Here is a 14,247-nt window from a genome sequence, read left to right on the forward strand (position 1 = left end):
TTATTGTGCACCTGGGATTGGACTGATTGTTGACTGTAATCTTTTCCCAAATAGTACTGTTTTAAATATGCTGGCAATGAACTGCCTAATATTAGACCCCCCCAAGTCTGATCCTGTAGCTGTGGGCTTTTCCACTTGTGCCCCTGTGCCTGAAAAACAACTGAAGCTTATTATTTATTAATAAGCCTAGTCCTTAAGCTTTGGCTTATTCTCCACCTAACTCATAACTTCTTATCCCATTTGTACTAACCTAAGTTCAGCTCTGTGGCTGGTCACCTCTCCCCTGCTTCATACATCCGGCTGTCCTGGTGGTGAATCCTTTTCCTGCCTGATTCTATCCCAGAGTTCCTCTCTCCCTGCCAAAAGTCCTGTCTTCAAATCCTGCCTCAGCTTATTGCCCATCCTATTTTTACTGACAGGTGATGTTTCCACACAGAACACAAGCGTTTATCCCTCATGATACAGGTGGGTAAGTCAATCTGCATCAGTTCTCATTCTCATCCCTAGTGTGGTTTGCTTCCCTGTCTGGTAACCGCAGGGACCCCCTCAACAGAAGTTTGACCACCAAGTGACCTAGAATGCCTTGGACAGAAAAACATTATCAAGATGTTATCAACATTATCAGGTGGGAAATACCTCAGAAGCTAAGAACACTCAAGTTTCTTCCAGAGCACCCAGGCTTCATTCCTAGAACACAAGGCAGCTCACTATTATCTGTAACTCAAGTTCCTGGGGTTCTGACATCAGCTCCTGGCCTTCCTGGCCAACAGGCATGAACAGGGTACAAAGATACACATGCAGGCAAAACACTCATACAAATAACAAATAAAACTTTGTATAACAGAGCACGAGAGAGAGAGAGAGAGAGGGGGGGGGGAAGGAGAGAGGGGAAGGGAGAGAGAAGTTGCATCATAAAACTTATTGTTCAAGCTGAGCATGGTGCATTTCAATTCCAGCACTCAGAACACAGAGACAGGAAGAATTGTGAGTTTGAGGAAAGCCTGTGCTACATAGTAAACACACACACACACACAAGGAAAGAAAGAATAAAACTAAATAACATAAATAAAAGGGAACAATGAAACAACACATACCTCTTAAAGTCAGGTGTTTGCTGTCAGTGCCCATATAACCATTTTTTAAAAAAGAACATTGCCAAGCATAGTAGCACATGTTATTTATTAACCCCAGCACTTTGGAGACAAATCCATCTCTATGACTTTGAGGCCACACTGGTCTACACAGTCACTCCCATAATATAACACATTTCAAATGGACAAATAAATTTTTAAAAAGGTGAATACTGTGGTGTCAAGAACCAGGGAACAACCGCTGCAAAACTTGCAATCTCCTATGAAGTAGATGAGAGATCGGCCCCAACTAAAAGTGAGGTTGCCATTTTTTATTCAAGCTGAAGGCTGAGGCACATAGCCAAAAATTAGAAAAGTGGAATTTTCTGCAGTTTGTGATTTAGTAAACTACCAGCCAGCTCTCAGAACATACCAAGAGCAAGGGAAACGATATACGATGTGTAAATTTCAAGATTATAGAGGAAGAACAAGTCAAAGAAACAAGTTGACCTTTAACTTGGGACATGATTAGAGAACACACCATAGGGAACAATAGAGAAATAAATCAAAATTTAACATTAGGTCTAATTATGAAAAGGAAATGAAAATGTAGTCAGCTGGCTTTTGACAAACACAATTTTGTTTTCTTTGAAACAGAGTCTCATTTAAACTGCAGCTGACCTTGATTTGCTAGGTATACTATAATGTATAATACATATTGACTCTATAATAGAGAACAGTATTTATTAAATCCTATACCTTTAGCTCATCATTCACCGCATGACAGTCCTCTATAGAAGAGGGATCTCAGAATAACTGTGGGGCTGGAGAGATGGCTCAGAGGTTAAGAGCACTGGCTGCACTTCCAGAGGTCCTGAGTTCAATTCCCAGCAACCACCATCTATGAGATCTGATGCCCTCTTCTGGTATGCAGGTGCACATGCACCCTAATATAATAAATTAGGGTCTGGAGAAATGGTTCAATTCCCAGCACCCATATGGCAGCTCTTAACTGTCCACAACTCCAGTTTGAGCAAATCTGACACTCACATAGACATATGTAGGCAAAACACCAATGCACATAAAACAAAAATAAAGTTGCTTAAAAAAAAAAAAAAAAAAGAAGTCTGATGGGGTTGAAGACTAGATAGTTAACAGTTTCAAAATTAATCGTTTAGGATAACAGAAATTGATCTAGGTACAGAACTAGGTACAGAAATTGATCTAGGTACAGCCACCAAGTTAGGATAGTAGAATACTTTATCCAAGGGTGCCAAATACATAAGTGTAAACCTTTTTTTTTTCCCCTATACAGGGTTTCTCTGTGTAGCCTTGGCTGTCCTAGACTCACTTTGTAGATCAGGTTGGCCTCAAACTCACAGAGATCCACCTGTCTCTGCCTCCCTGAGTGCTGCGATTTGAGGCATGGGCTATCACAACTGGCCATAAATGTAAATCTTGCCTAATAATTTTCATAGTTGTTATTACTGCATATAGTGTATTAATGTAAGAGAAAAAGCCTTTTATTGGACTAAAACAGGAGAGGTGTAGGCATGGTCTGTGTACTGTGTAAAGATACAAATGTGGATTTCTGTGACCCCCATACCTGGTTGCAACCCCTGTTCTGAGAATCTCCTGTCTCAGTGTTGTGTAAACACTGCTCAGTTCTTCCCTGATAAGTCAATAAAGAGGCTTAACAGCCAAGTCTGAGTAGAAGAGAGAATAGGGCTGGACTTCTTGCCAGCCAGAGGAGGAGGAGATAAAGAAGGGATTTCAGCCAGAGGTCCAGAAGACATCATGAGAAAAGGGCAACTGGAGCAGAGAAAGCCATAAAATTAAAGTATCTTAGGGATTTTGGCAAAGAGGAAGCCAGACTAGCACGGAGGGTTAACAATAGCTTAATACTGCTCAGTTCTTGTGCTGTAAAGCTTATTAAACAATTATAATACTCCAGTCTCAATTATTTGGGTGTTCACTGGGATAAAAAAGAAATTGCAATGCACAATTTTAAAAGTAACACTAACACTGCTTTTCCCCTTGGGGTATCCAGGCTTGTTGTGCCCTGGGCTGGCCTGGAGGGAGTGAATCTTAGCCAGGGCTGGTGGGTTAGTCAGGATCTCAGGCAGCATGAGTGCAAGAGAAACAGCCTTCTCCATAAAGTTTTCAGTGAAACAGCTCTCTTCACTGGGATGGGCGGTAGGGGACAGGGCTATATAAACCTTGGGGAGTGGGTAGGGGTTTTCAAGGTGAGCATACATCATTGGCTGAGGCTGAGGTGCTGGGAACGATCATTTGCAAAGAGGAACTCCAGGTGCTTGCTGGATATGTCCTTATAAGGAGAGAGGAAGTTTAACCTGTAACCTGGCCGCCAGGCTATGTGACTACCTCAAGGATGGCAGAGTGCAGGTTGCAAAGCTACATGCATTGGGACATGCAGACCCAGAACAGGGAGGAAGCAGTCCTACTCCTGCCTGTCTCAGGATGAGGTTTTCAGGGTTTGAACCTGTCTCAACCTCACTCTTGCTCTAGACTGGCTCCTCCAGTCACACAGCTTTCCAGCCCCACCCCACAACCCCATGATCTCATTTAACAAATACAAAAAAAAAAAAAAAAAAAAAAAGAGGGTGGGTGTAGAGGTCTACTTAACAATCCTCTTAAAAGGCCACCTAAATCATAAACATGGCTATTGTTAAGGCACTTGACTTACTTCATACCTAATTATCCTGAAATTCTTTTCTGTGGCCTAGTCCAAAATACCAGCTTCACCGAGTTCACTGCAAGAACTCACACTGAGACAGGCAGAAGCATGGAGTTGTATCATTCCTTCCAACTCATTCTGCCACCTAACAGGCTAAGCTGGACCTCCAAATGATCCTGCTTCTGCCTCTCAAGTGGTAACAGTGCATGTCTGTGCCATACTTGGGCCGTTATTTTAAAACACTGGTAGACTGCCCTATTGCTCTGAGAAACTACTGCACCAACTTCTACTTCCATCAGCAATGTGAGAATGTCCTAACCTACAGTAAACATCCTCACTTTCCCCTGCACCTCTGCCATCCAGTACCAAGGACTGAGCCCAGAACTTGTCATATGCTAGGCAAGTGCTCTTATACTCAAATACACCCTCATTTCAAGAAGTCTGTGTACCTCTTCTTTGTAACAGAGTTACTGAAAGGATTTATTCAACAAAGTTCCAAAGGCTTGAGAGCAACCATAGATTGAAGATTTCCAAGTCAACTTTGGTTTTTGAATTATTCATCCATTAATAAATCCATTTAATAAATCCTATTAAAGGATTTTTAAAACATCAGATATGCTATATTTATGGGAAGATACTGTTATTTTAGATCAATCTTCTTATAATCTACATTCTTCATCATGTGTGCAACTGTCCAGTTGCACAGAAGGGACCAGCACTTCTCACATATAAATATATCCACCTTACAGATTAATCTCATTAGTGGTTTCAACAAATATGCAACTTTTCTAAATTTACTGAGGTGGGAATAGATTTTTGAATGGGGTTCAAATGCTAGGCACAAGCTCTATTGTGGACCTTTCTCCCTTGCTGGAAATAGAAAATGTTTCTGGTTACTTTTAAACTCCTATCAAAATCATCCAGAAAATCCAACTCACAGAACAGTTTAATTATTAATCATACAAGATGAATCATGTCAGTCAAGGATTTTAAAGTGATTTTTTTCAGCGTTTTTATAAGTATTTTAAACAATTCTCAGAAAAAAAAATTTCTCTACAGAGAACAAATGAAAATAAGGGCTGAAGATACAGCTCAGTTGATAGAGTACTTATCCAGCATGCATGAGGCTCAGGGCTCAGTCCTCAGCACTACATAAAATGAACGTGGCTCACATTCCTATAATCCTAGTTTTGAGAAGGAGGCAGGAAGACTGGAAGGTTCAAGTCTATCCTTGATGGTGGTGGCACACATCTTTAATTCCAGCAATCTAGAGGCAGAGACAGGTAGATCTCTTAGTTCAAGACCAGCCTGGCCTACAATGTGAGTTCCAGGACAGCCAGGGCTACACAGAAAAACCCTTTCTTGAGGGGAAAAAAAAGTAACAAACAGGACTTAAATTCAAGTGAGCATCTTCTGTGTATCTCCCAAGTCCCAAGGGACCCTGCACATTAAGGACTTCATCTGCTGACTTGCAGGTGTGCTATGCTTCACCCTGTTTCTCCACCTTCCTATCAAATAGCAGAGACCTTCAGCACACCAAATTCATGCTTGAAGCTGGACAAGTCCTGCCCTTAGTCCCTCCATCGATGTCCACACTGAGCATTGCAGCACTTATAGAAGGTAGTCATTGGCTCGTCTGCAGAACGGGTCTGAAGCTGCATGAAGTAGGCACGAGGGTGTTCACATTTTGGACATGGCTCTGACAAAGAGAAAAAAAAAGTTGTCCACATTACACAAACACTCAAGTGTGGGTAAACATCCCATTCCCATGCTAATCTAGACTCCCTTGCTAATGTTCAATTTGCCAAGAGCAACAGCCTTCCCACAGTACAACAATAATAAGGAGACTAGCGAGACCTGGTTTTTGTTTTTTTTTTAAGATTTATTTTGTTTATTTATTACATATACACCAGAAGAGGGCGCCAGATCTCATGGATGGTTGTGAGCCCCCATGCGGGGGCTGGGAATTGAACTCAGGACCTCTGAAAGAATAAGCAGTGCTCTTAACCTCTGAGCCATCTCTCCAGCCCAAAGAGACCTTGCTTTATAAAAGCAACAAAAGCCCTGAAAGTTGAAAATGAGTAAAGGCTTAAAGCTTTTTTTAAACCCTTCCCTCCCTGGATCCTATTTACCTTCACAAATTTGGTTGAAGAATGGCTAGAAGCATAGCATGGGACGGGTCTATTATAGTCTGTTTCGTGGGACTGTAACACACAGCTATAATCTAGCACTTGAGAGACTGAAGCAAGAGACTTGCTACACGGGCAGCCTGGGCTACATAGCAAGATTCTATCTCAAAGACAGATTAAAACAAAGATTTTAAGCCTCTACTCATTATAAACAAGTTCTTGAGGATGGCCTCAAAGTCACTATGTAGCTAGGATGACCTTGAACGCCTGATTTTCCAGTCTCCACCTCTCAAGTAATACTACAACACCTAGCTAATGTTAACTTCTAACACAGAAGATCTGTATATTCCCCTATAGAGGGAAAGACTGCTAATTGTGCTGACCTTCCTTCTAAAACAGGTGATATTTAAGGCTGTCTTCTATCATTCCATTATCACATTTAAGTCTATCAAACATAAATCAAGACTTAAAATATTTACTTCTTTTTTATTTATATTAATCACAGGTTATTTACTCTGTATCCCAGCCGTAGCCCCCTCCCTCATTCCCTCCCAATCCCACCCTCCCTCTCTCATCTCCTCCCTGCCCCTTTCCAAGGCCACTGCTAGGGAGGTCCTCCTCCCCTTCCATCTGACCCTAGCTTATCAGGTATCTTCAGGACTGGCTGCCATGTCCTCCCCTGTGGCCTAGCAAGACTGTTCCTCCCCTGAGGGGGGGGGGGGGGAATAGTTCCTGTTCCCCTTAACATTTACTTTTTAGTGGTCCCACATGTATGTTTTGCCTGCGGGCACTCTGTGCACCATGGTCATACAGTTCTTGGATGTCATAGAGGACACTGGATTGCCTAAAATTAGCGAAGTACAGAAGAAGGTCTGAGGTGCCATGTGGGTGCTGAAAAGGAAACCCAGGTCCTCTGGAAGAGTAGCCAGTGCTCTTAACCACTAACCCATCTCTTCAGCCCCGAAACTGTTTATTGGTTGAAAGATTGAGACAGCTTCTCATAAAGCCCAGATAAGCACTGAGCCTTCTGCCTCCACCCTGAGAGCAATGGAATTATAAACCAAAACCATCATCTTCGTCCGGGTTATGGTCCCCGCCCCCATCCCTACCCCCACCCCCGAGACAGGGATTCTCTGTGTAGCCTTGGATGTCCTGGACTCACTTTGTTGATCAGGCTGGCCTCAAACTCACAGAGATCAACCTGCCTCTGCCTCCCAGAGTACTGGGATTATAAGTGTGCACCACCACACCCAGCTCAGTTATAAATTTTTTAAATCCATATAGAATTAAAAAAAAAAAAGACCAAAACTGATCATTTTTTCAGTACTGGTATTTGAAAATACAACATAACTCTTCCTGAGAAGCCTGCATCCACTAGAGCATGGATCTCTCTCCCCTTCTCAACAACCATGTTTAAATCAATACTGAAACTTTTGTAATGAATTCCAAATTTGCTTCAAAAAAAGAATATGTACCAGATTTATTCTTAATTATACTTGTTTATATCTAACCTTGAGAATCTACATGAAACAACTGTGCAGGTATCAGCATGGTAATTTTCCTTTCATTATATTTAATCCTTGAAAGAATCTGCTTTAAAATTTTTTTTAATACAGCCAGGTGGTGGTTACACACCTTTAATCCAGCATGTGGGAGGCAGATAGGTAGATCTCTGAGTGTGAGGCCAGCATAATCTACAGAGCCAGTTCTAGGACGCCAAGGGCAACAAAGAGAAACTCAGTCTCAAAAAAATAAAATTAAACAATAACAAAAAATGTTAATACTTTGCTTAGAGCTTAAAGACTAAACTAAAATGCATCACCAAAATATTTCTTGCATTGGCAAACACAAGCTATTTGTCATTACTTTATTATTTATATTTTCTTAAGTTCTTTTACACTTATTTGTGTGTGGGGGGGGGAAGAGTCAGAACACAAAGTTTTCAGGAGTCAGCTCGCTCCTTCTACTATCTGGGCTCCAAGAATCAAACTCAGGTTAACAGGTTTGGCCACAACTGCTTTTACCTGCTGAGCCATCTCACTGGCCCTAATAATAAACAGGGCTGCATTAGAATAATAAATAGTAAATTTATAAGCAATAACAGCTAGGACTGAGTCACTGGCTGTTACAGAAAAATGCCCACCTGCAGTAGAATCCACATTCTCCCAGGCAGCTGCTCCACCCAGTACATCATCCACTTCTTTTAGCTTTGGATACTTTCGGTTCGTTACCTAACAAAAACAAGCCATCAGACCCCGAGTAATCATACAGTTTTACACACCAGCCACCAAACCACAACTCTCCTCCAGCGTTCCCTCTACTGGGTAAGTGAACAAATGAATACAAAATGTATCTCCTTCAAAGAGCAGCATGAGCCACTGAAATGTAGGGGTTTTGTGACTGGGATGTCCCCGAAACAGCACAGAGGTTCAGTGTCAGAGACCTCTGGAGACTGGAGGAAACACCAAGACAGAACATGAAGAAAAAACAGCTGAGTAAAACCTACTCTTCTCCTATACCCCTAAGACACCTAATAATCCAACATGAAAGAGAAATAAAGCCAACCACCACCATTTAGCGGGGTATCCCAGCATTCCCCATGTCACATTTGGTTGCTCTCCTAAGTTCATCAAGTATACCTCAAATTTCAAAACGGTGTCACAATTCATCTTACCACAAATCCAGACTCTAAACTCCTACCATACATACAGCTCTAATGTGCGAGCATTTAGAATGAGGTGTCAACAAGGCCTGGTGTCGCACATCTGCAATCACGGAACTCGGGACAATGGAGCAAGGAGGAACAAGAACCGAACCGACGGAAGCGCAGACAAAACAAGGGCTGGAAATGCACCTCTCTGGGTTCCAACACAAGCACCACACATACAAAGCGGCAACAATGGTAAAATATTAAAAGACAACGAATCCCGATGAAAATATCAATGGAATGAGGATAAACAGGAAGAGCTGGGTTTTGGTTTGTTTCTGCGTTTATTTAATTACTATATGTATGTGCAGCGCTGGTGGGCTTTGAATTTATTCTCCTGCCGCAGCCTCTCCACGTGCTGGAATTATGGGCATGCACCAACAGCCACAAGGGCTGGAATTCTTTTTTTAAAAAAAGAGAGGAAGAGAGATAATGGGAAAGGAAGAGGGAAACAAGAGAGGCATAGATGACATCTAGATAGATAGATAGATAGATAGATAGATAGATAGATAGATAGATAGATAATGAATGAGTGTTTGTGTGTGGTTATTCAGGGAAGAATGGCTCGGGCAAAAGGAAGGACCTAACAGTACCGCGTGCACGGTGAAGATCCTCCAGAATGGCGACAGTGGCTGGGAGCAAAAGAGCTACAGAAAGTACACAAGGATTTGAAGTCAGAGAAGGTGAGAAGCGGACCGGAGCCTGGCACGCCGGGGATGGCACAAGAGTTCTTTGGGTTTAAGAGTATGGCTCAGCGGGGAGGTCATGAACTGAAATTCTCGGAATTTTTTCGAGCGTCGCAAAGCGGGCGACGGGGAGCTAGCGGCGGAAGTCACTGAAGGGACCAACAGAACGGCTTCGACGCCGCTGGAGCAGCAACGGCTGAACCTGGGGCGCCTCCTGCGCGAAAGCCCAAGAAGCACACCGCCGGCAGGAAGGCCTGCGCGCGCGGACGCCGGCTCGGTGCCGCGCGGACGGCGAAGGCCCCCGCCGCGGACTCACCTTGCGTGTGACGTTATGGACGTACGGGCAGGTGTTGCAGGCGAAGCGATGGCAGCGCTGCCCCTCCTCCACAATCAGCCCGTTCCCGCAGCCCGGGCAGAAGAGCAACATCGCTCCGGCTTCAACACTCGGTTCTTCCCGTCCGGCTCACCGCGTCGCTGGCGACCGGCTTTTGGCAACACTTTCCCAGAGGCCCTGCGGCGGGCAGCCTCGCACTGGCCATTGGTCGCCGCGGGTAATCCTTCCCCATTCCGCCAATAGCATGCGGTCTGCTCTCCCAGCGGGCCGTAGCCCTGCGCGTGCGCACAGGTCTCGCTACCCGGAAGGGCACTGAGGGGAGACGGCGGAGGAGGCTGGCAGCTGGCGGCTCCGGCGTACCCAGGGCTTGGTGGCCCGTGGGAAGTACTGGGGGACGGGGGGAATACTGCCGCACTTCGAGCCTTGGACCTGTTCCAGGAGAGTGTCTCGCTGCTCCGCAATCTTCCTACCCGAGACTGACAGAGAATAACCAAATGTCCCAGGGATTTAGATTGGCTCGTTCCCCAGTGCTGATACTACCTCTGTACCACTGTCTGCCTGAGGAACGGATCACTTTCTTTCTGGACCTGCCATCCTTCCATCTGGCTATTTCTTCACCTGGCTTCAGTTCTGCTCTTCCGCTTACACAGCTAGACTCAACGCTATAGATAACAATCCCAGCAGCTACTCTCCACAGCCCTCCGGCTGGTTCTCTTCATCGTATTCCTATAGACGCCTTTACCTTTCCCAGCTCTAGCTTCTCAGACCTCTTTGAAACTCCGTGACTCTAAGCCTCTGCAGTCATTCTGTAACCTGCATGGGGAGGAGGCGGGGTGAGTTCTAGTTTGTTTGTTTGTTTGTTTTTGTTAACTATACACAAACTAGTTTAGTTGTCAGAAGAGAAGAACCCCAGCTGGGAAAAAGTCTCTATAAAACTAACCCAAGTGAATGGGGTATTTTATTGAATGCAAATTGACAGAAGAGGACCCAGCCCCTTAGGGGCGGTGTCACCTACACTGGTGGTCCTGGGTGGTGTAAGAAAGCAGGATGGTGGGCCTGATGATGTGGTTCAGCCATTAAGAGCACCTGTTCTCGCGGAGAACAGGGTTTCGAGTCCCAGTACTCCCGGTAGCTCACAAACGTCCGTAACTCCAGTTCCGGGGGATTCCACGCCGCCTTCTGACCTCCGTGGGCACCAAGCGTACCCGCTGGGTACAAACAAACACTCATAGACACACATAAATAAATCTAAAAACAAAATTAAAAAGAAAGGAAGGGAGGAAACAAGCAATCAATCTGGGCAAGTCTTGAGCAAGCCAGTAGAAAGCATTCCTCTAGTGTTATGGCTTCTGTTTCTGCTTCAAGTTCCCTCATTGGCTTGCCCTGATCTGTAAGCCAAATAAACCCTTTCCTCTCCAAGTTGCTTTTGTTCATGATGTTTTATCACAGCAATAGAAATCTAACTAAGACAGGTGGATTTACTGGGTGGCATGTAGTGTGTAATTCGAGAGTTGATAGTAAGTTCTTAGAAAGAAAGAAAGAAAAACCCTTCATGTCAACCAAGGTTACTAAAGAAAGCAGGAATAGTTCACAGTTGCTTTTACTGAAACTGCTATTTGTGAATTTATTGTTAATTAAATTCTGACATTGTAAAGGCACAAATATGTCTATGTTTCTGACATAGCGCACTCATGGCAACTGTAAAAATCATTTTATTAAATGTGTATGAAATATAGTCAGTCTTAAATATACACAATAAAAGGGTAAATTTTACAACTACTATATTAAATTTTTGAGGTTTTATTTTGCCTGCATGTATATCTGCACCACATCATGTATGTAGTGCCTGCAGAGGCCAGACAAGGGCCTCAGATACCCTGGGACTGGAGTTACAGACAGTTAGAAACTGCCATGCAGGTGCTGGAAATGCAACCCGGGTCCTCTGGAAAAGCAGACAGTGCTCTTAATCACTGAGCCATCCCTCCAGCCCCCTAATTTATCATTTTAATGAAGATAAACCTGAATGTAAATTAGCATATAGATCTGAGTGTAATCAGTGTCTCTGTGCCTCCCCCTAAAATTCTCTGGATTACACTCCATTTTTATTCATGCTGGAGCTGAGGAGTAATGATTCACCACATAGGGCTGCAAGTCACATTCTCCAGGACACTCAAAAAATGTCTCTCAGATTCTTGGACAGGTTGGAAACTCTCATATAGGCCTGGTGGCTTTTCACAGAAACGGTGTGGGGAGCTGTCAGGCACCAGAAGTTCCATCGTCCAGCTTCTAACCTTAGTTCAGAAGAGCTGACCTAATATATGGCTGGACGGTAGAGATTCATACACAGTGGCGGCCTGGGCAGCATCAAGGGAGGTCTACGGTGTAGATCCTGGAGGCCAGTGCTCAGTACCTGCACAGTTTTCCTAGCCACTTTGTGTGCCTCCTTGTACCCAAGTATTTACAGGGGAGGAGGCTGAAGCACGGAGCTCCCAGCTCGAGTCTCAGCTGGCCAGCTGGAGAGATGGAGCCTGTTTCTTTGAGGGATTCTTGGTGATATATTGAATTTAGGGATCTGATCAAGTCTCCGTGTGGAAAACGAGGCTCTGCTGAATTCATGAGGATACCTGGCTTGCGCCTAGTAACAGTTTGGAAGTCAAATACTAGGTCTGTTGTTCATCAACTTGACAGTGAGCTCACAGTCCCAGAACAAAGCTCTAGTGCCAGCAGGACCCCTCCCTCTAGAGACAAGACTTCCTGTTGTTCATTTTACTAGGGGCTGAGAAACAGCTCGGTTCAGGTGGTGGGTGACCTGTCATTATCTCATGCAAGGATTCTTGACAGAAGTGTGAAAATGGGGCTGAGAAGAAATCTCTTTTGGGATGTGTGGACAGACATTAGCCATGCTTTGAGAGAATCACAATGGTAAGTTAAGATTTCCTCTGAATCAAGTAACAGTAACAATCATCCATATAAAAAGATATGAAATTAACCATTGAAGTTTTTTTTTTTTTTTAATTCTGGAGTGGTCAGAGTGTCAACTTGATTTTGCATCAGTTTGGAAAATTTCAAGGTTCTTAATATTGTTTCTTGTCAATTAATTAAAAATAAGCTCTGAGGCTCTTAGTTCAGAGACTCTTAGAAGTATGTACTGTTTGGAAGGCAATCTGATGGGTGATAGATTTTGACAGCCAGTTTGAGATAACATGTTCTGGCACAGAAGAGTCTACCTTCGGGATAGCATCTGATAAGCCCACTTATCAGATATGCCAATACTAGGATGTTTGCGGGTGTGGAACAATCATACAATGCAAAACGAAAACTGGCATTTGAAAAGTATGCAAACTCTAATCCCACTAGCCAGAATATAATCTCAACAATTTCACCACAAGATTATCCAGAAAATAAAGTTGAAAGTCAGAAATGATGTACCTTCAGGCATTCAGGGAGCCTGCTGATTCTTTCTAATCACATTGTTGCCTCCTTAAAGTATCAAAGGAACCTGCTTTTTGTAAACCCTTGACTTTTCTTTTTGTCTGCAAGACCAGCCATGTTAAATGAATATGTCTCAATCTCCCACTGAAATCATCAAACCTTTCAAATTTATTATTATTCAGTAAGTCCTAACATCGTTGAAAGACACAAATGTGCCAGGCAATGGTAGCTCGCGCCTTTAATCGAAGCAAAAGCCAATGGATCTTGTAAGTTCAAGGCCAGCCTTGAAGAGGGTGAGTTCCAGGACAATCAAGGCTAAAACAGTGACACCCTTTCTGGAAAAACAAACAAACAAAACAGACACAAACGTATTCATCTGTATTTCTAACATGGGACACTCACAACACCTGTAAGTGAGTAAAATAATTTTTTTGTCTTCCTATAATTGCTTTTCTTGTTTTTTTGAAACAGTATCCCACTATGTAGGCCAGGCTGGCCAGGAGCTCACAATCCAAATGCCTCTGCCACACAAGTGCTGGGACTGTAGATGTGTGCCACCTACCCAGATGATCTAATGATTCTTGATGCTCCTGGCTCCATGACATCATTCACTACCTTCCTACTTATGTCAATAGCTCAGACCCTTCAATCCATTTGGTTCACCAATTCCTCACACTCAGTTTTCAGTTAGGTCTCTAAAATCAGAATTCATATTTAACACTGGCATACAGCTTTTATATATAGCTAAACATTCACATATGAATGAGTCTACATAAGACCCATACTAATTAAACACATACTGAATGTATTGCTTTCTCTTTAACATTCTCAAAATATGAGCAAGTGAGTTAAAAGAGCAAATGACGATGCTCTTCAAAGTTACTTTCAATCTGTCTATTCCAAGTCACACTGTTAATTATGAACAGTGGATAACATTACTTCCACCTTATACAAGTATTATAGATTAAACAATACAATATTTGGTGGAAGAAAATTTAATAAGGAAAAAGAGGGATATTAGTCAAATGTTAAAGACTTATTTCATGTGCGTGTGTGGTTTGCCTGCAGGCATGTATGTCACCACATGTGTACCCAGTATTCACAGGAATTCGGAAAAGGGAGTCAGATTCCATGGAAGTTGAGTTGGTTGTGAGCTACCACGTGGGTGCTAAGAATGGAGCCTGAGTCCTC

At 43.3% G+C, this 14,247-nt stretch overlaps 1 protein-coding gene across 1 annotated transcript; it reads right to left on the reverse strand.

Annotated features, from left to right (window-relative positions):
* Nucleotides 1-1,162: 1,162 nt before the first annotated feature.
* On the reverse strand, nucleotides 1,163-9,846 carry LOC129668260 (DNA-directed RNA polymerase III subunit RPC10). The gene is made up of 3 exons (XM_055596192.1): nucleotides 9,607-9,846; nucleotides 8,041-8,128; nucleotides 1,163-5,467 (listed from the first exon to the last, which is right to left on the reverse strand). The coding sequence occupies exons 1-3, from the start codon at nucleotides 9,715-9,717 to the stop codon at nucleotides 5,340-5,342; spliced, it is 327 nt and encodes a 108-aa protein (XP_055452167.1). The 5' UTR covers nucleotides 9,718-9,846; the 3' UTR covers nucleotides 1,163-5,339.
* Nucleotides 9,847-14,247: the final 4,401 nt, after the last annotated feature.

The sequence above is a fragment of the Psammomys obesus genome, unplaced genomic scaffold, assembly GCF_907164565.1.
Source record: "Psammomys obesus unplaced genomic scaffold, mPsaObe1.curated_primary_1811, whole genome shotgun sequence".
Lineage (NCBI taxonomy): Eukaryota > Metazoa > Chordata > Mammalia > Rodentia > Muridae > Psammomys > Psammomys obesus.

Excerpts from the sequence above, each read along its gene's own strand:
- LOC129668260 (XM_055596192.1), bottom strand. The coding sequence starts at position 9,717 with ATGTTGCTCTTCTGCCCGGGCTGCGGGAACGGGCTGATTGTGGAGGAG. Across the intron at positions 8,129-9,606 it reads TCCATAACGTCACACGCAAG|GTAACGAACCGAAAGTATCC; the intron begins GTGAGTCCGCGG and ends TGTTTTTGTTAG. Across the intron at positions 5,468-8,040 it reads GAATGTGGATTCTACTGCAG|AGCCATGTCCAAAATGTGAA; the intron begins GTGGGCATTTTT and ends TCTCTTTGTCAG.